The sequence below is a fragment of the Chenopodium quinoa genome, unplaced genomic scaffold (assembly GCF_001683475.1).
Source record: "Chenopodium quinoa cultivar QQ74 unplaced genomic scaffold, ASM168347v1, whole genome shotgun sequence".
NCBI classification, from domain to species: domain Eukaryota; kingdom Viridiplantae; phylum Streptophyta; class Magnoliopsida; order Caryophyllales; family Amaranthaceae; genus Chenopodium; species Chenopodium quinoa.
This window is the reverse complement of record NW_018743919.1, coordinates 807163-826854: the sequence shown is the minus strand read 5'-3', so window position 1 is coordinate 826854 and position 19692 is coordinate 807163. Positions and strand designations below refer to the sequence as shown.

General features: G+C 37.3%; 2 protein-coding genes across 4 annotated transcripts; one reads left to right on the top strand and one right to left on the bottom strand.

Annotated features, from left to right (window-relative positions):
* Positions 1-176: 176 nt before the first annotated feature.
* Positions 177-7412, top strand: LOC110687245 (WD repeat-containing protein 55-like). Of its 2 annotated transcripts, none has more exons than XM_021863865.1 (16): positions 177-306; positions 703-842; positions 930-962; positions 1111-1175; positions 1266-1353; positions 1534-1606; positions 2795-2901; positions 3356-3398; positions 3487-3543; positions 4323-4399; positions 4638-4686; positions 4777-4823; positions 4954-5027; positions 5774-5829; positions 6252-6384; positions 7016-7412. In XM_021863865.1, exons 2-16 carry the CDS (start codon positions 748-750, stop codon positions 7093-7095), a joined length of 1077 nt encoding a protein of 358 aa, XP_021719557.1. In that variant the 5' UTR covers positions 177-306; positions 703-747; the 3' UTR covers positions 7096-7412. The 2 variants fall into 2 exon arrangements, with proteins under 2 accessions (XP_021719557.1, XP_021719556.1); XM_021863864.1 differs by having other exon boundaries at positions 180-328.
* Positions 7413-8350: 938 nt separating this feature from the next.
* On the bottom strand, positions 8351-19692 carry LOC110687244 (nuclear-pore anchor-like). 2 transcript variants are annotated; one of them, XR_002504412.1, is made up of 6 exons: positions 19157-19692; positions 17642-18524; positions 13331-15810; positions 10466-13200; positions 8918-8992; positions 8351-8821 (listed from the first exon to the last, which is right to left on the bottom strand). XR_002504412.1 is itself a non-coding variant. In XM_021863863.1 (5 exons), the coding sequence occupies exons 1-4, from the start codon at positions 19466-19468 to the stop codon at positions 10501-10503; spliced, it is 6375 nt and encodes a 2124-aa protein (XP_021719555.1). In that variant the 5' UTR covers positions 19469-19692; the 3' UTR covers positions 8917-8992; positions 10466-10500. The 2 variants fall into 2 exon arrangements, 1 of the variants encoding a protein (XP_021719555.1); XM_021863863.1 differs by lacking the exon at positions 8351-8821 and having other exon boundaries at positions 8917-8992.

Here is a 19692-nt window from a genome sequence, read left to right as displayed (position 1 = left end):
AAAAAATTAAAAAAAGTGTGAGTTGGGAATTGAACCATTATATATTAACATAAAGATGTCAGGTAAAAATTACCACTGAGCTGCACCCGTACATCCTATCGTTTAGCAAACAGATATTCTATTTAACCGTATTTAAGTATTTGTTTTTTTTCTAAAAAAATAAACTTTTCAAATATTTTTTCAAAAAATCAGTGGGTTCAAAGAAAATAACGCTCCTCTTTCCGCCTCTCTCTGAGTATTGGAAGCAGCCACCTCTGCCGCCGCACCTTCCAGCCACCGGCCTCCGCACTCAAATCAGATTGTCAGGTAACTCAAAGCAGCTTCTGAGGTAAAGATAATTTCTTTTCAATTATCAAATATCAATTTCACAATTCACTGCTATTCGTTATACTTAATTTTCAGTATAGTCAATTAGGGTTCTTCTTAGGTCAATTATTGTAATATTGTTTATAATTGATCAGACTATTTTGACGTCATTTTTCGTGCTTACTTTGATGAATTGAGTTATATTTGCAAAATTTTGTTTTTATGTTTCTATTGCCTTGGCTCATTGACGACCCTGTATTGATTTATATTCTTGTTATTTATGTTTCTGGTTTTTTTTATTTAGTTTGAAGATTGCGAGGATTCGATATCACATAATTTAAGATTTTGAGGTCCTAATTTTAAGGGTTTTTTTTGACAAAATTATGATTTGTATAGGGAACTGATACATAGCATAGTTGTCAATTCATTGAGAAGGAAGGTATGGAGATAAAATTAGGGGACCACCCTTTTGACGTAGACTTTCATCCGTCGGATTCTCTTGTTGCAACTGGATTAATCAATGGTTACCTTCTATTGTAAGTAATTTTCCCTAGGTTCCATTTCTTTGGTGGTGCTTGTGATCAGTGTTTTGTCCACTCACTTGGTGGTTCCATCTTGTGTAGGTATCGTTATGCTGCTGAAGCCGAACCACAACGGTAGAATTTCTTGATTGTGATATGTTGTTTTAAGTGTTGTAATTCTAGCCTAGTCTGAGAAAAGAAGGGGGGGTTTATCCTTGTTATTTTTTTTTTTCCTTAAAAAAAGATAAATGTTGTAGTATGATATTGATTGCTACTCTTGCAGTTTGCTGAAAGTTCGTGCCCACAAGAAGTCTTGTAGAACTACCCGGTTTATCAATGAGGGACGCGGTAATTAAATCCTTCGCCCCCTCACCCCTTCCTCTCACCCCCCCTGCATCACAATGAATGGCCTTTAAATTGGTTGTATTGATGGTGCAGCAATTGTGACGGGATCCGCAGATTGCTCAATTCTTGCCACTGATGTTGAAACTGGAGCAAAGATTGCTCACCTTGAAAATGCTCACACGTGAGTCATCTACTTAAAGTTATTTGACTTTTTTGCATGTTTTTATATCCCAAACTAAAGCACTACTATACTTTCCAAATTCCAAAATTTAAAATGGTACTGATTTTGATGTGTACTGTTGTTCTCTTGAGAGAAAGGATATTGCTACGGTTCTTATTTTTGAAATCAAACTCAATGCAGAGTTGCAGTCAATAGTATAATCAATTTGACTGAAGCAACCATTGCCTCGGGGGATGATTCAGGATGTGTCAAGGTTCAAATTCACTTTCCCTTATTATCTTTTATAGTATGTTGTATCCTCATATGACAGGATATTTTTGTTTCATGATGGAAAAACGATTGAAGTTGATAAGTTATCCCAAGATAAAGAATCATTGACTTGTTGTAGTGACTAGAGGCCCAGTACACATGAGATGTTGAAGCAAATGTTCATCTGCTTTACAGCAGCAATCAATTGATCTTTTTTTATTTTATAGTTATTATGAGTCTTTGGTGCACATTTTTTAGGCTTTGTTTGGCTCCATATTAGTAAAGGAAAAGAAGAGAAAGGAAGGGAAGGGGAGGGGAGGGAGGGAATAGGAAGAGAAGGGATAGGAAGGTGATTTTATTTTCCAATATTTGGTTAATGAAAGGAAATGAAGGGAAAAGAAGGAAATTTATGATATATAACTTTTATTTTTCTCTTTCCAGTCGAATTCCTCCAATTTTGAGAGGAAAGAAAAGCTAAAAATTTGTAAAGGGACTTCCCTCCCACTTTCCTTCCTTTCCTTAAAATTCTCATGTCATTTATTCAACCAAACATGGGAATATGATTAAAACCATTTCATTTCTTTTCTTTTCCATCCAAATCTTTTCAACCAAAAAGGGCCTTAATGAATATATTTGAATGAGAAACCAAATCATGGTTGCTGGATGTTACACTGCATTTAGGAAGCAACTTGTTTGTAAAGAATCTGTTGCTGACTACAATGGTCTTCCGAATGAGCTGTAGGGTTCTAATTGGTCGAAATCTAAGAAATCTAATATATACTGCCAATCCCGCATTCTTTAGTGATATTTAAAAGACCAAGTTTATATGTTTAAGATGGTAAGATATATCTCCTGATATAAAAGACTGCTTAGGGGACAAATGTTATTATCAAAGGAAAATAGTTTTTTGCTTTGTGTTACACTTACTTAGTACATTTCGGACACTCTGTCATGCTATGAATTCCAATTCAGGACCTGTCTGTGTGTGTCTTAAAACTCATAAGTGTCGTTTCTGTTGGAAAGTACTTCTGGAGGAACCAAGTTGTGCTAACTGATCCCACACACTTTTTTGTTGCTTCCTAGATATGTTTTTTTTTTCCCCTACCAATTTACCGACAAGTACGTTGCTTTATTGATGTTTTCTTTGGCTTCATCCTTATCACATTTCTTTTCATCATTTTTCTGTACATAGTTATGGGATACCAGGCAACAATCTTGTTGTCACACTTTTCAAGTTCATGAGGAATACATATCAGATATGACTTTTGCATCAGATTCGATGAGACTTTTGGCAACAAGGTAGTAAACTTCTTCATCTACTTTGACATAGTTGGGAAGTGTGACATTTTGTTGTTTGATGTTTTGCTACTTGTATCATTATGCACGTTTGTCCATGCATTGCTTTGACCCTAAAAATCTTTAGTTCTATATTTGAATAAAATATAATAATTGATACTACAATAAAGGGGTTCCCTAGCCCCTGCATCTAGGTTATACGTAGCTTGCGGGTTGGGACGGAGTATAATTGATGTTTATGGGAATTAGCTACTCTAGCTGCTCAATTTAATCAATACTATGATATGAAACTTATGAGCATATCTTGCATTAGAAAAGACTTGGCTAGAAAATGGGGGTGTTGGGGATGTAAAGGCTGAAAGGAACAGTAACCAAGTGAATAGATCTTTTGCTCATAGGTATAGATCTTTGTGTTGTACATCTCTATTTTCTGACATGGTTTCATTTGGTTTTCTAGCGGAGATGGTACTCTGTCTGTATGCAGTATCCGGAGTAATAAGGTACTTATGCTCAGTTTATACTTCTAATGTGCTGTTTGATTTTGCTTGAGTTTGATTCTTGTGCTCTATGTTTGTTGATGGATGGAAGGTCCAAGCACAGTCCGAATTTTGCGAGGATGAACCACTGTCTGTAGTCATAATGAAGGTATTTATTATGTTCCTTTTTTTTTCTAATTTCTTTAGTTGATCTTTTCTGGCTTGCTTCTCTTGTTGCACCCTCTATAAGTTTGTTGGTTTTGTTTATATTCTGATTAATGAAACAATGCCCTTGAATGAAGTGTTCCTTAAATGCTTTTTATCAAGAAATATTCCTTCTTCGAATAATGTCCCTTCTACCTTCTGGTTCTCTGGTGGATTTATGTATGCTTGATTGAATTCATGCTTCTGTAGCTTTGTGGAGGTTGCATCTAGTAACTTTGTCTTAAGATTACATATGATCTGAAATTGTAGAAGAGTTTCTATTGACAAACCATTATCAACATGCTAACAACTCCAAGTATGGTGGCCTCAAACCTTGACATAAGCTTTATGTGTCTTACACTCTAGCTGGCTAGGAGAAATACAGTGGAAGGTAAAATAATAACTGAAGAAGATCATAGTTTTTGTGGGGATTGAGAAATCATGGTGGTAATTACAAGCAACAGATATTGTGTTTTACTTAAGTGGGTTCAAACACCTTCATAAGACCTCTAAGCACTTAATTGTAAGCCATTTCAAGGCATAGAAAATCCACGCGTAGTTCTTCCACCCGTGTGCATAACCTACATGTAAAGCGAGTCTTCATAGGGCAATTGTCACTGCTTATGGACCCGAACCTGGGTGATCTATCCATAACCTGGATGAAGCTTGGGTGAAACGGGATGTGCATGATTTATTACCTGATTTTCTATGTTTCTACTCTAAACTGTGAGCCTATTTTCTCAGAATGGCAGGAAAGTTATATGTGGGACACAAACTGGGACTTTGTTGTTATATTCATGGGGATTCTTCAAAGATTGCAGGTATGCTTTCTCATGCTTGATGGTTCAGGTTTTATTGTAGATGTTATAAACTATTTTAAGACTATTAACATATAGGTTCATATTTATGGTACCTTCAAAAAACTAAATATGGATATGGATTCCCTCTCTCTCTGTAGTGTCTCCTCTTCATGCTTTCCCATCTAAGCTCTAAGATAAAGGATGCTTTTTCAATCATTGTTTATTTCCTTATCTTAAACTTGTGTACGTGTGTGTACAGTGATCGATTTGTTGATCTGAGCCCTAACTCAGTAGATGCTCTCTTGAAGGTGAATAAGCACTGCAAATTTACCTTTCATTTCTGTTCTTCTAATTTGGCCTGTTTCACGCTAATTTTATTTCCTTTTACCTGATTTTAGTATGATGAAGACAGACTCATTACTGGATCATCTAATGGGCTCATCAGGTATATGATAGGGTTTTTGTTTGGACTCCCCTCTGCGAAAGTTATGGCATGACATGACATGAAGGTTTTTTCTTCTGCATTATACTGCAATAACTTTTCATTTTTACGTATTGACTTTGATTTATTACAGTTTGGTAGGCATATTGCCCAACAGAATCATTCAACCCATTGCTGAACACTCAGAGTATCCAGTTGAGCGTCTTGGTATGCTACCTCTGTGATCATCAAAAAGCTAGATACTCTTATAGTTACTTAAGTTAGAGCATATATATTTAAATATTATTGAACCAAAAAATTTATCTGATGTAATAGCTTATCATGAAAAAAATTGTCATGTATATTCATAATTAATAGTTGCATTGTCCCATCACCCCATAAGTAAGGATCTGCATTGGTGCCACTAAGAATGCCCTTCTTGAAGTGGGGGTATTTTGGGCATCTATACATCTTGTAGAAATGTAGCATTTCTTTTTGGATATCCCAGACTAGTATATGTGATTATTGATTCTAGACAGAAAGAATAAAGGGGTGTTTGGTTTGCGAAGTAGTTTGGGATTGGAATCAAGAATAAAACCAGGGTGATACATGGTTAGAACTTGATTCTTAATACCATGTGTTTGGTTTTGTTCGGAGATTAGCATATTTTGTTTTATTTCCTGAAGGTATGGTATGAGCCATACCCGCCTTTCCTTGGGTTTCTAAACCCCATACCTTGTGGATTTGAAGTATGGGTTTAGAAATTGCAATTTTCATAAACAAACACTAGGTATGGATTTCACCCATCCTAAAACCATACCTCAAACCAATATTATGCTAAACAAATACCGCTTAATTGATTACAAAGACTAAGTATGGTTTGCACATTAGTTTGAGATCTCTTGAAATTTGTTGCATCCAATCATGAATAACTCTTATATGACTAACTTATGATTTGTGGTTTGATCTTGTAGCTTTTTCACATGATAAGAAGCTTCTTGGAAGTATATCTCATGATAACACGTTAAAGGTTTGAACTCTTCCCTTGTCAACATCTTGTGTCACCTGCATGCATGTGGTAGCTATGCGTTTTATTCTTCCTTTATATGATATAAGTTGTTGGTCTTAAGCTATTGGTCTCAGGAGATGGTTGTGCATCACCATTGAAATGCCAGATTCTTAAAATAGACAAAACAAAATGAGATTTGTTTATACTTTTCCCCTTCACCCTCCCAAATAAAACAAAATAAATTTTGCTCTCCTTGTGCATGACCTGCATGTCTGACAAATATCTTGTTAAATAAAACTTCAAGTGCATAGAATATAGCTTTGTTTCAAATTTAAATATTTATTTTATCATACTTAAAAGGTAAGAATCATAACACAGTTGATTTACAGTTTCTACCTTTAGTTTTTGTGTTTTCTGTCTAGTCATTTAGTTTTACATTGTAGCTGTGGGATATGGATGAGTTACTACAAGGTCCTAGCACAGTGACAAGAAATGATACAGCTACATCAGACAGTGATAGTGATAGTGATAGTGATGGCATGGATGTTGATTCTGATCTTGCAAATGCTTCCAGAGGTAAGTATACTCCAATTTATAACAAACTTTTTTTTCTGCACTTTTTTGTTAAATTTGTTTAAACTGCATAGCTGTATTAATTCATCATGAGTATTACATGTATGGGATTACATCCTTAAAGAAACTAGCTTATAGTTTTTTTGCTCTTGGTAATCTGATATATTGATAGCTATGACCATAAGACACCCAAAGGCAACTGCATGGTCAGGCAGTGTTTGATTTGCTGAAACGCGCATAACTTTATTAACACACAAATAAACTCTACCTTGGTTTTCTGCCAGGCTGACATGAACCTGCACTTGCCAACACAGATTGAGAAGTAATATAAATTACCTACTTTATTGTTTTATTATTGATTATTTGAACTTTGATAGAAGCTTCTAGCTGAAAATAACACGAACTACATGTTCATACGTCGATTTCTCTTTTTCTTTTTAATATTGATTGTTTGATGTGTATTTATTGTAATTTACTGACTAGATTAACAAAATTGCTTTGTTTCTTGTGTAATCATTAAGTCAATATTTCCATGTCTGTTCAATTTTACTGGTTATCGTTCTCCCACGTCCACATATGCAACATAGATTGGTGATTGTTGAAAGTGCATCCTTTCGCTTTCGTTTTCTTTCAGGTACTAAGAGGAAGAACACTAGTACTTGCAATGGGAAAGCTTCAAGCAGTTCTTTTGGAAGTTTTTTCGAAGGTTTGTAACATTTTGCGGAGTATCTACAATGTGGACATATCAATCAGCGAATGTGTTGATGCCCCGTACTTGTCCTTAGATGTTGCTTTTGATGTGCGCGTCATGCTTCATATGGCAATTTTGTTAAGGTTCTAAACTTTTTATTATAATTATTTTGTTATAAAATACCGCAGAATTTAATGGTTATAATTTTTTATCCGTCCTACTTTTTATGATGTAGTAATCTGCTATTTTTGTAGTATTTTGGTCTTAAGTTCCCATTTAGGCTAATGTTATTTTCCTTTTCTTCACATCTGATAAGATGGAACTAGCTACATTTTCTCAAGTTCATTTCTCCAAATCAATAGATAGATATAATCATATGGTAAGCCTCTTACATTTAGCCAAGGCATTGTAAAGTTGCATTTCATATTGTGTTGACACTACCAAAGTACCAAATATATAATTTACTTCTATTATACTTCTGTTTAGTGTAGCATCTAAACTTTTGCTCTATTTCTTGTATGTGTTTTTTTTCTATATAACAATAGATGCTAAATATTAGAATTATTAATGTACAAAGTTAAGAATTAACAAGTGTAATTGTCAAGATGTTAACTGACGAGAAAGAAGGAAAATTTCTCTCAAAAAAAATGGAAAAGGTTCTCTTGAGAACTCATGTCATGAATTTGAGCTACTTAAGAGGCTAAGACCATGATCTGCAACTAGACTATTTCTACATGGTTTTTGAAATTTCATGATCTAGTTATATGACATTTGATATTTCATCAATAAAATGACATTTGGATATTAAGCAAATTAGCTAAAAGCCAATGATGACATAATTTGGATCTGCTAGATTATGCTGCAACTTTTGTTATCCAAAGTTTTGGTTGGCATTGATACCCCAAATATTGATCACTGAAAAAACTCACCCACTACTTAAATTGGCTTTAACTTGTATATGAAAAATACCCAGTTTTCAAAGCTTGCATATAAAATTTGCACCATAAACTTATTACATAAACCAAATTTTAACTTATGCAACCTAATTAAACATGAGGTGCTCGTTGTCTTAAAGTTTGCCCCATGTCCGTACTTTTCTTGGATCATGCTGCTGCACCAAGTTGGTTTACCTGGAAGACTTCGTTAAAGTGTTTACTACTTCCTAAAAGCTTTTTACAATTTTCAAAAATACGGCATTGTTAAATTTTCAAGTCGCCCTTGGTTGACAGTATCGACACTAATAACTTCCACACATTAACGAGCTTTATAACTCCGAATTTTTAATTTTAAAGCTAATCAATTTTTTAAAATACCATGACTTCAACATAATAGCAGAAAATCTACCAAAATTATATTGATACTTACACAATTCTAGTCTATCGTGCCCTGAAATTAATCACCTATGCAAAAAGCCATAAATTATACCCTTCCCCATTTCTCTTAAAAATAATCAGTACCATGCAACATAATATTTGGCTAGATATGTTACAGAGCAACAAAATGTGCAAATGCAAGTTTTATGAACTCCTTGTGCTAAGTTTGACTTGCCATTCAAAAAGCATTCTTAGAACCCTAAACAAAAGTCGAGCAAAGTAGAGAAAGACTAAGAAAAATGGTGCTTGATGTTCTTGTAGGTTGTAAGCTGCGACAAGTCCTTGTTGCCTACTCAATACACCTACACATAAGTAAATCCACGAATCTGTTCATAAGCCATGGATCTTGCTTGAATATCTTTGTACATCTTTCTTCCTGTAGGTACAAAGAGAATATTGGGAGCATATTAGTGAGATACGGAACTTTCATCATGTTAAAATAATCATCGGAGGAGGGATTAAAGCTCACTACCTTCAAACTAAATGAATCTCCTTTACAGCTCTCCTTCTCTTGCACTCTTTGATCGGCATCAACTCAAACTTGCACCTGTCAATAGCAAACATTGGAAAACAAGAATAAGATAATGTTAAAACCCAACATAGTCCCATTATACAAAGATGTAATATGTAATTAAATAAAAAATGAATTTTACGCCTCCCATTCAAGAGCAGATATGTTACTTTCACTATTATCACAGAAACAATACATACACCCTTCACCAATGCTAATTTCCAAAAAATTAACTTTTAGTGGTTTCATCTATCCAACATATTTTGCAAGACATGTCAATATTTGAAAGGGATCCGATGCAAGCACAAGAAGATGTGTTTCAGTTCCTAACTTTATACTAACAAACCTAACAAATATCATATATGACGATTTTTAGGCATCAAATAAAAAAATAATTTAAAATAAATAAATAAAAAAGAGTATCATTCTAGTCCTAAGATCAGAAAATACTAAAGATAATGTTTTGTGAGTTGAAGTTGAACTTCTTCAATTCAAATCCAAGAATTGAAATGCTAAAATTAAATTGCAAATCAAGTGTTCGGAAAACAATAACAATTTTTATTCCACCAGTGCTTTGTAGCATTTCACTCAGAAATGAAATCAGCTAGGGTTGCAGAGCATAATTGAATAAAAATAGTTACAGCTTACAAACTAATTATATTGTCAGGGATTAAGAAATTGGAAGATACCGTCCAAAACAAAACAAGTAGGAATTTTAGGCAGTAATTGACACCATTGTCAACATAAATACTACCTTTGTTTCTACGGTTCTTAACATTTAACTATTTGCATACAAAATTAAGCCAATTGAAGAGAGAATGTTGATGTGGTGGGTAGACTGCATCACAATGTCTTACTGCAAGCTACCACTGGTGGGTTAGATATGGAAATTTCTACCAAAGACATACTCAAATCTGTATTTAATTCTTTTAAATACAAGAAAACTCCAAAAGATGAGTAGGGACACAGGCTTAATCTTCGCAAGGAGAGCTCAGACACAGGCTGTGTATCTGACACCCAATGAGAAGGTAGAATGCAACATAATTAAATGTCCTTTAAGAACAAGAATTGGAACAAGACTAACCTATTTGAATACTACAATTTACTTTCAACAATTAAACTTTATATAGAATTTGGGACTGTAAAACTCAAATTTGTTAAACCTTGATACTATGATGCCATAATCAAATTGGAGCCTATTACTGCTACGTTACTACCAAACAAAACAAAGCAAGAATAACGATCACTAGAGAGAAAAGGAATGCTTTTACTTTAATTAAATCCACTTCCTAATGAAACCAACAGCTCAAAAGTCAAATTACCCCCTTTAAACATTATTCTAGGCTTTTTCACGAGTCCTCCTTTGATGAAACATTAATAGTATGCTTTAGTGATAGCTGTTCACAAGACAAAGTAGCCAGTACCAACAATTCTAATTCCTAAATTAATACGCAATTGAACTTTGGAAGGAGTAGAAAAATTACAAGCAGCAAGGAGAAGAAAACTTACAGTTGGGGTGGCAAGAAATAAGCCAGCTTATAGTTTTAGCTCTGATCACCAGAACTTGGCCTACGCCCACCACGGCTACCTCGGGCACCTCGACTTCGTGTCATTGGCACTCGCCCTCTCCTCGCAGCAGAAGAAGGAGTGGAATCTGGTGCAGGGGAACGTCCAAGCCTAGCTGCAGCCCGCTCCTTAGCTCTTTCAGATATCATTATAGTTGTTGAGCTTGCTCTCATATGTGAAGGCTGAGTTGCTTCCTGACTAGCCATCACATTGGGACTATCTTCTCTGGAAATAGAAGATTCCACAGAACTCAGATTACCTTCAGCAACACCTAAACTAGTTTCACTGGTAAGTTCAGCATCCCCAGCAATTTGATCGTTGCCTTCAGTAGATTTATTTGAATCGTCAGCAACATCTTCAGCTAGTTCCCCTTCTTCAGTCTGATCATTAGCATTTGAAATCTCAGGAGAATTTATTTCATTGATTTCTGCATTGACAGCAGCTACAGGATCATCATCATTTGGAGCTGGAGATGGGATAGAAGCTGCAGTTGAATGATCAGGCTGAACTTCAGATGCATCTTGAATTTCCACAGTAGCTGTGTCATCTCCGCCATCAAGGTCAGAACCTTCTGGGAGCATTTCTCCTTCTTCTCTGTCAGCAACATCAGCCATCTGCTGATTAAAATCCTGGTCAGCCTGCAAATTTGATGATTCATCTAACATTAGATCAGCCTCACTTGGCTTCTCAGCATGCTCTTCATCAACGATTTCACAATCATTCTGTGCATCTGCTAACTTTTCCTCATCTGGATGATTAGATTCTCCAGGCTCCTTTCCAAGTCCTTGAAATGGTTCAAAATCATCCTTGCCAAAATCAGAAGCTTCCTCGATAGCATCTTGAGGCAAGAAAGCAGCTGCATCAAGTAATTCTTCAACTGTTGGAACAACTTCAACATTATCAAGAGCAGCAGAGGTTGCTTGAACATCCTCTTGAACAGGTTCTAAGCCCTTGGACTTTTTAAGAGCAGGCACAGGCAAATCAGAACTAGAATCTCCAGGCAAAGATGATTGCTCTTCCAGCTCAGAAGGAGATGGAGAAGCAGGGCGTTTCCGAACAAGAGGTTCACCGGACAAAGAGACAGAGGGCTGCGCTACCAAGCTAGGCCTCCCCATATTCTTGCCATCCAACTCTGACATTTCAACATCACGCTGGGCATCTTCAGATTTAAGAAGTCGAGGTCTAACCAACTTCCTCCCAGTTTTTCGTGTTTCAACCATGGTTTTCATAACTCTCTTCTCTCTTTCTTCAGTTACTTTTGTGGGTGGGCAAGTTGCAGAAACCATGGATGAAATCGTACTCGAACCTTCAGCAGGCACTGCCTGAGAGCTACCAGCTACAGATGGAACTGTATCTGTGGCTGAAGAGTTACTAACAACAGCCTGGTTCCGTATGTCATTGAGGACTGAATTGGCTTCCCTTTCAAAGTTTTCAACAGCCAACACATATGCAGAGGCCATATCATCCAAGGTAGTTCCAGATAAAAGCTGTACCACTGAAGTACCCTCAGGAAGGCTGTCCTTCGCATTTTTGAGCTTTTCAAGCTCATCTGAAATCTTCTTCAGTGCCTCCTGATGCTTGCCCCATTCATTTTCAAACTTCTCTTTTTCCTGTTTAACAATACCAGCTTTTGTAGTAATAACTTTCTCATAGTTCATACGCCTACCTTTTTCTTTCTTGGTATCTTCTCTCAGTCTACCCACAGTATTCTCCAAGATCTGTATCCTGGCATCCTTTTCTCTCGCTGCTGGGTCAGCAGGGGTGTCTCCTGTGGATTTCTTCTCCTGACGAAGATCCTCCAACTGTTTGGAGATAGCTTGCTTCTCTTTGCTAGCTTCATCCTTCTCCTTGTTCAGCAGTTCCTTTTCTTTTGCCCATGATTCTCTTTCTTTTAAAAGTGCTTCCCTCTCTGTCAAAAGTGATTCCTTCTCTCTGAAAAGTGCTTCCTTCTCTTTGGAGAGTGTTTCCTTCTCTTTAGAAAGTGCCTCCTTCTCTTTGGAAAGTGCTTCCTTCTCCTTCAAAAGCATATCAATCCTTCGTTTATAAGGAAGAAAAGCCTTCTTCTTATGATCCGCATCTGATTTCAAACTAGCCTCTGCTTGAGAAAGGCGGTTCTCCTTTTCAGTTAGGTCCAGTTTGATTCGTGAAAGGTCTTGCTCTAATTTTGTTATTATTTCTTCTTTCTGAGAAACAAGTTTTCTCGTTTCTTCTATCATAGCATCCTTTTCCCTCAGACTGGCCTGCAATTGATCAACCTCACTTCTCAGTCGATTATAGTCCTCTAAATCAAAGCTTTTGGATTTTTCAAGCATATCGGAAATCCTGCTTTCCAAAAGCTCTTTCTCTTTCTTCTGCAGTTCATTGTCTTTCTTGAGGGCTTCAGCTTCAAGTTCTTTCTCTCTAAGAAGGTTTTGTATATTATCAGCCTCAGCTTTAGCATTTTGCGCAACTTCCCGCAACTTCTGACACTCCTCAAAGTTATACCTGTTCTCCTCTCTAAGTTGCATATTGCTCTCCCGCAGCAAATTCATTTCACTTACCTGAAGTTTCAAGGCCTTGAACTCATCCTCTGAGAACATCAAATTTCTTGAACTTGCACGCTCTGCACTACGTGACGCTTCTGCTGCCTCAGCTGCCTTTAGAGCTCTTTCAAGTTGAGACTGAAGACGCATTTTCTCCTATTTCCAAAGATATCATAGTATGTTTAGCAAAATAGATGATTTTCCATCAAAGACACATAAAAGGCTAGAAAAAATGAAATCGATGAATAAACACGAAAAATCAAACATTTAGGGATAGCTGGCAAACCTGTTTTAACAATGAAATCTCAGTTTCTGCTATCTCCTTTGAACGCCGGAGATAGCTAACTACGCTGTGCAAGCCATCATCACTTTGTGAATCGGCACCAACACCTGCAGAAGTTACTCCACCGGCATCGTCTTTCCCAGCTAATTTCATGTGCATTGCCTCAAGTTGACAGTGCAGGACTTTATTTTGATCATTAAGCTCATCATATTTCTTTGCAACTTCACTCCTTGACTTCTCCATCTCTGACTTCTCCACATCCCACTTTGACTTGAGCTCGTCATTCTCAGATTTGTAAGCAGCAACAGTTTTCCGAAGTTCGGATGCTTCCTCCTGAAGTGAAGCCAAAGCTTGCGAAGTCTTTGTCAGCTCCTGTATAGTTTCAGATTGTAACATAACCTGTCTTTCATAATTAGCTTGAGCTGCAAGTGCTCGTTGATGCTCCCTCTCCAGATCATTTTTCAAACCAGTAACATGGACTTCCAGAGCCTCAAGCTGAGAAATTTTATTTAAAGTTTCTTCCTTCAAGCAGTTAATTTCAGCAAAAGCAGATGCAAGAGCTTCATCTTTCTGAGCAGCTACAGAGGCCACTTCTTCAGACTTCAAACTAGATTCATTTTCAAGTTCATGAACCCGATCTCTGAGTGACTGAATTTCTGCTTCAAGAGTCTTCTTCATTTGTTCAGTCTCAATCCTGAAGTAATCATGAGCACCTTCCATCTGTTTCAATGCAGCATCATTCACTTCTGCAATGCTCTTATACTGAAGCATGTGGTCTTTGCTGGCTTGAACTTCTGCTTTTAACCGTTCAATTTCTTCCCTGAACCCTACATCCCCTAAGCTCTCAGTTGCTGAAGATGACGAAGGTTTCAACCCACCGTCTTGCTCAGCAACCTTATATTCAGAGGAATTCAATTTTCTTTCAAGATCAGCACATCGTGCCTCAGCCACAGCAGCCCTGGCCTCAGCAGCTGTAACAGCTTGCAATGCTGCGGCTAATTCTTTACCCAAATTTTCAATTTGTCTCCTGCCATCTTTAATAGTGTGATCATGATCCAGTGAAAGAGTCTGGACTTTGATCTTTTCCTCCTGAAGCTCCTTCTTGGCCTCAGCCCATTCTCTTTCAATCTTTTTTATGTATTCTTCCTGCTTCCGCCTCTCTTCAACTCTGGCTTCCTCATGAGCTTGCTCTGTACTTTGTATGGTATCCAAAGTAGCTTGGAGTCTATACACCCTCTTAGACAAATCTTGAACTTCATCCTGAGCTCTTTTTTCAGAGTTCAAAAGCAGTTCCTTTTCATGCTTTAGAACAGAAAGTTCCATGTTCAATTTCCGTGAGAGCTCCTCAGCTGTGTTCACAGATTCAGCAGCTTCCCGCAGCTTTTTTTGGTAGTCAACTATGAGCTGAGAGAACTCGACATTCCGTGATAAAACTCCATTCATTTCCTGCCTTTGATTATCAAATTCTTTCATAAACCTCTCAAGTTTCTCTTGGGCAAAATTTTCTCCTAAGGCAAACTTATCTCTCTCAGAACGCAAGGTTATGATTTCAGCCTTCCGATTAGCTAATTCATCTTCAAGGCATCGCAGACGTTCACTGGCCTGCTCTTGAACCTTCTTTGTGGCTTCCTGGGAGCCTTCTAGAAGCAGCATGAAGTCCTTCCTACCATCTGAAGGAGGTGGTTCAATAGATACATGTTGGGAAGAAGAGCGGAGTCTATACTCCTCCTCATACAATCTCCTGTACATAGCCACAGATGAGTGAAGTGAGTCAATCATTTGTCTTTGCTCTTCAGCTCTTTCCAGAACTGCAGCAACTTTAGAAGCTGCCTCCTCCTTGTGCTTCTGGAGCTGCTCCTCATATTGTTCCTTTAGCTGCATTTCTTTATTCTCAATATCATCAGATAGACTTCGTACTAAGCTGCGAAGCTTGGCATTTTGTTCAACCAAGCCCTTAATATCCTTAATAGACAGCAAGTGCTCAGAAATAACCTTCTGAGCGCCAGATTCATCGTCAATGTCAGACAAAGGACCGGCAATATCATCATTCAGGTACTCATGGCTATCAAGTCCACAACGCAGTTGTACATCACGGCATTCTTTTAAAAGGATGGTAACCTGAGTCTGAAGATCCCTAATCTCCTTCTGTGCATATTTGTACTCACGCTCATGCTTTTTTACTTCTGCCTTCAATTCACGGATAACTTTATCCAAATTGGATTGCTCTGAAAGAGATTGTTGCAGCTTATGATTCATCACAGCATAAGCTTCAGCCATCCTATCATGTTCTGCTCGTTCATCCAAGATGACAGAAGCCTTCTCCTCTATTTCAAGAAGAACCCGCTCCAAAATAGCTTGAGTTTGCTTTCTGCCTAACTGCTCATGTCGCAATGCATCTGCAGCTTCCTGATATTTAGTGTACATCTTAGCTAAACTCCAACCTTCCCGGAGTAGGGACGCTGCTAGAGCTGTTCCTGAGACACCTGTTAACCAAACATTATACTCAGTACACAGGAGACTCAGCAGCAAAATGGAACATACCATGAGTCCATGACAAACAGAAATGATAATTATTCACCAAGAAATACACAATGTGCACATTCAAGTAAATTGGAGACTTGGTAGCAAAATCGAACATACCTTGACAAACAGAAATGATCATTCATCACCAGTAAATACACAATGAACAATAATTAAATAAAATGCAAATGCACATTAAGAATACAATAAAGTAAAATTGATATAACTTTCCTTTGAAATACTAGTTTCAGTGCCCACACTGTAATTCACTCCAGCTTGCTCCATGCTAACAGAATATTAAAAGAGGTGTGGAGACATTAACCAAAAAACCCAAATGGATGCAAATGAACTAACAAACCACACCTACTAATACTCATCGCATTAACTTGACGGCCCGTTGGTAACCGGTCATAAACAATGGTAATGACAATGAATCTGTATGTAAATTTGGAAAGGAAATCAATGTTCATTCCCATGATCATTCAAGATGAGTCCCATATTGTTTATTTTTCTTCCTAAATCCCATTCCCACCTAATACCACCTTCCAAGTGGTAACGGATGGTAATGGTAAAACATAAAGAAAACACATGCTTGGGGATGAGATTGTGTTCCAATGGATATTAATAGGTTTTTTCCATACTAGATTACACTTAAAATTCATTCCCATTACTGCAATTTATTTCCAGCTATCTACCAGGCCATAAATGGGAAAAATATAATGCCTCTTCTATACTCCTCACTGTTAACACACACACACACACACACACACACACAAAAGTTGGGGTTGAATGATGCAACGCTATGCATGTTGAGGCATATTTATGGTTAAAACAAGAGAGAATCTGCAATGACAGATTCTCACAAGATTCATAATGAAACGTCGATGATAAGGTGAAGAATTGATTGAGGTGGCTAGGGCATAACTATGCCAACATCAGGAGATGGGAATCATGGGATGCCATTCCTAATAATAGTGTTGGGAGAAAGGAAATATTAGTAGAAACCAAGGACGACCTAGATGGAAGGGCCAAGGGGAGCAAAGGACATGAAATCATTGGTGTCCAGGATCACATTTCAGTAGACAGGAATGGAAGAGTCACATGAGGGACAAATGAAGATGACCATCAGGTCCATGTGAGCGACTCATGGGGATGATCTTTTGCAGTCAAGACCAGTCATTCTTGTAGTATTCATGAAAACATATAAGCCCCGTCGTGCTTGACTAACTTTGACTAATTCCAACTAAGTCATGTACAAAATAGTTCAGTATGTTAAATAAGTTTAGGCTATGTCTGAAACAATACCTGAAAAAAGACTTGAAACAGATAAGCTAATTGAAAGTGATAAGATAGTTGATTACATCTGTTTTTATTGTAGCTTAAATTTTCTAAATAACTTTTTTGAATTTAAGAATATTTCAGCACCTTTTTTCTTTTTTTATTTTTCCCTTGTACTCAAGGTAACATCTCAATTTAAGTCCATTTTATCACCTCAATATTTACTTAAGGTGCTTGCAAAAAAAATTCTAATCATTTAAGATGCCTTAAGCTTTCATCACCTTATCATTTAAGGTGCCTGAAAAATGTTGCCAAAGATAGCCAAGATCAAACAAGATAAATTCAAATAGTTTACTTCCAGAGACTAGTTTTTTTTTTAGATAAAATTAAGTTCATGTGAGATGAGTGCAAACAAAAAAGAGTCGCATATAATGACTTGAGACCAATTCAGCTGCTGATGGTACCTGATGGAAAATTTCATCTCAATATAGAATAAACAACAAGATTGAGTGATACCTGCTGGGACATGAGGTACAATTGCTAGATTATCTCCAGTAAAATCATTTGTGTTGGAAGGATATGTCAAGCGTTCGGTGGTAAAGCTACTCAAAGGGAGAATATCCAGCTCGTTATCTCTTCTACTTGACTCAAGTTCGGCTTCACATTTTTCAAGTTTCTCCTTCAACTCCGCAGACACCTTTTCCACCTCCTTCCTAGCAGCAGTTTCCTTCTCAAGCTTGTCTTTGTAATCACTTTCAACTTGACTTAAATGTGTTTCCAAAGCCTTTATCACGCCCTCCAACTCTCCAGCCTTTTTGGACCACTCCTCAGAACTTTCCTTGTACAGATCAACAAGTTTGGAAACTGTTGAAATTTCTGCTGCATATTGTTGCTCGGAAGCAGAAGCATCATCTCGGGCTGAACATAATTCTCGATGCAAATTTTCTACCTTTGATTCAAGCTCTCTGACCATCTCCTTATGCCTACTCAAAGAGCTAGAGCATTCGTTGTACTGCTTTTCCATATCAGCTAATTTCATCGAATAATCTGCCTCCATGTCTGCACATTTCCTACGCTGCTCCAGCAAACTATCAACTTTTGCTGTCAATTCCTCATTAAGCCAAGTGTTGTGCTTTTCAATAAGCTCCTTCTCTCGCGATAGTTTGTCACAGTTAGCCCTACAGCGCATCAACTCGGCCTCAAGCTCACTCAACTTAGCTTCCCTCTGAGAAGAACGTTCTGTCAAGCTTGTGATCTTGTCATGATAACTCTTGATAGTAGCCTTTTTCTCACTGATCTCTTCATCCTTCACCCCTACTAATTCCACTACTTGCCTCTTCGAATTTTGCAGCTCCTTCACCTCTATTGATAGCCTTTCAATCTCTCCATCTTTTTCGATCTAAGACAAGAAACAATCAAGCGAAATCAGAAATGTCCTAAATCAGTGGCAATGGCAAAAGCACAATTTTTGCATTGCCATTTAACCAATTCTCCCATTACTGTCATTTCAAAATACACTTAGCGAAATACGAAAAGTATATACTTACATATACCCTTGTCAAAGGAGGAAATTGGAAATTGAGTTCTAAGCAATCACATGATCAAGAAGAGCATAAACAATATAGAACAAGTATAAACCATACCAAGTACTTGCAAAATTCAAGAAAAATCAACTCACTTCCTATGTCATCGATGTACCGAGTATGCTATTATATCAAAATGAATCGCCTTCGAATTTCAGCTGCCTCTACTAACTAACCCTAAACTATGTCTACGTTTTAACTAAACATGCTTGCTATTTTCCACGATTGTCAATACTAAAATTACTGAAAAGAAACATCTCAACAAAGAACAAACACGAAATTCAACTTCAATTTCTCTCAGCTGTAAGCATATTCCAAACCCTAATCAGCGAAAAAAATCAACACAAAATCGCATAATAATAGCAATTAATTCAAAAACAACATTAAATCCATATATCACAACATAAATTACAACAACAAGAACAAAAATAAGGTGTGATTAACTTACGAATTTAAGATGAAGCTGGTGTTTATCAGACTGAACTTGAGCAAGCTCCGAAACACGATTCTGCAAATTAGAATCAAGCTCCGAATACCGAGTTTCGAGAGCAGAGAACTCGGACGACAGTGAAAGGTATTTGTGCTCAAGGAGCGAGCAAGTCTGCTCGTCAGTAATGGAGGCGGCATCGGCTTCGGCTTTGACGGTCTCGAGGTTCGCGTAGAGGTCGCGAATGTAGGAATCCGCCTTCTCCGCCACCGCAGAAGCGTCGCCGGAGGCTTTGAATCGCTCGAATTCGTCGTCGGAGAGGAATGACGGCATGATTGATGCTTGCAAATTCGGAAATTTTTGGAAAGTAGGGTTTTAGATTGATGGAATTTGGGGGTGAGATTTGGTTGAGAGTTTTCTGGGATCGAACATTTGGGAGGAGGAAAGAATGGAGGAGAGAGAGAGAGCGGGAGAAGAAGTGTAAGGGTTTTGCGAAGAGGAGATTTTTGAAAGATGAATTTTGTATTGGAATTTGAAGTTCTTTGATTTAGGTGTTG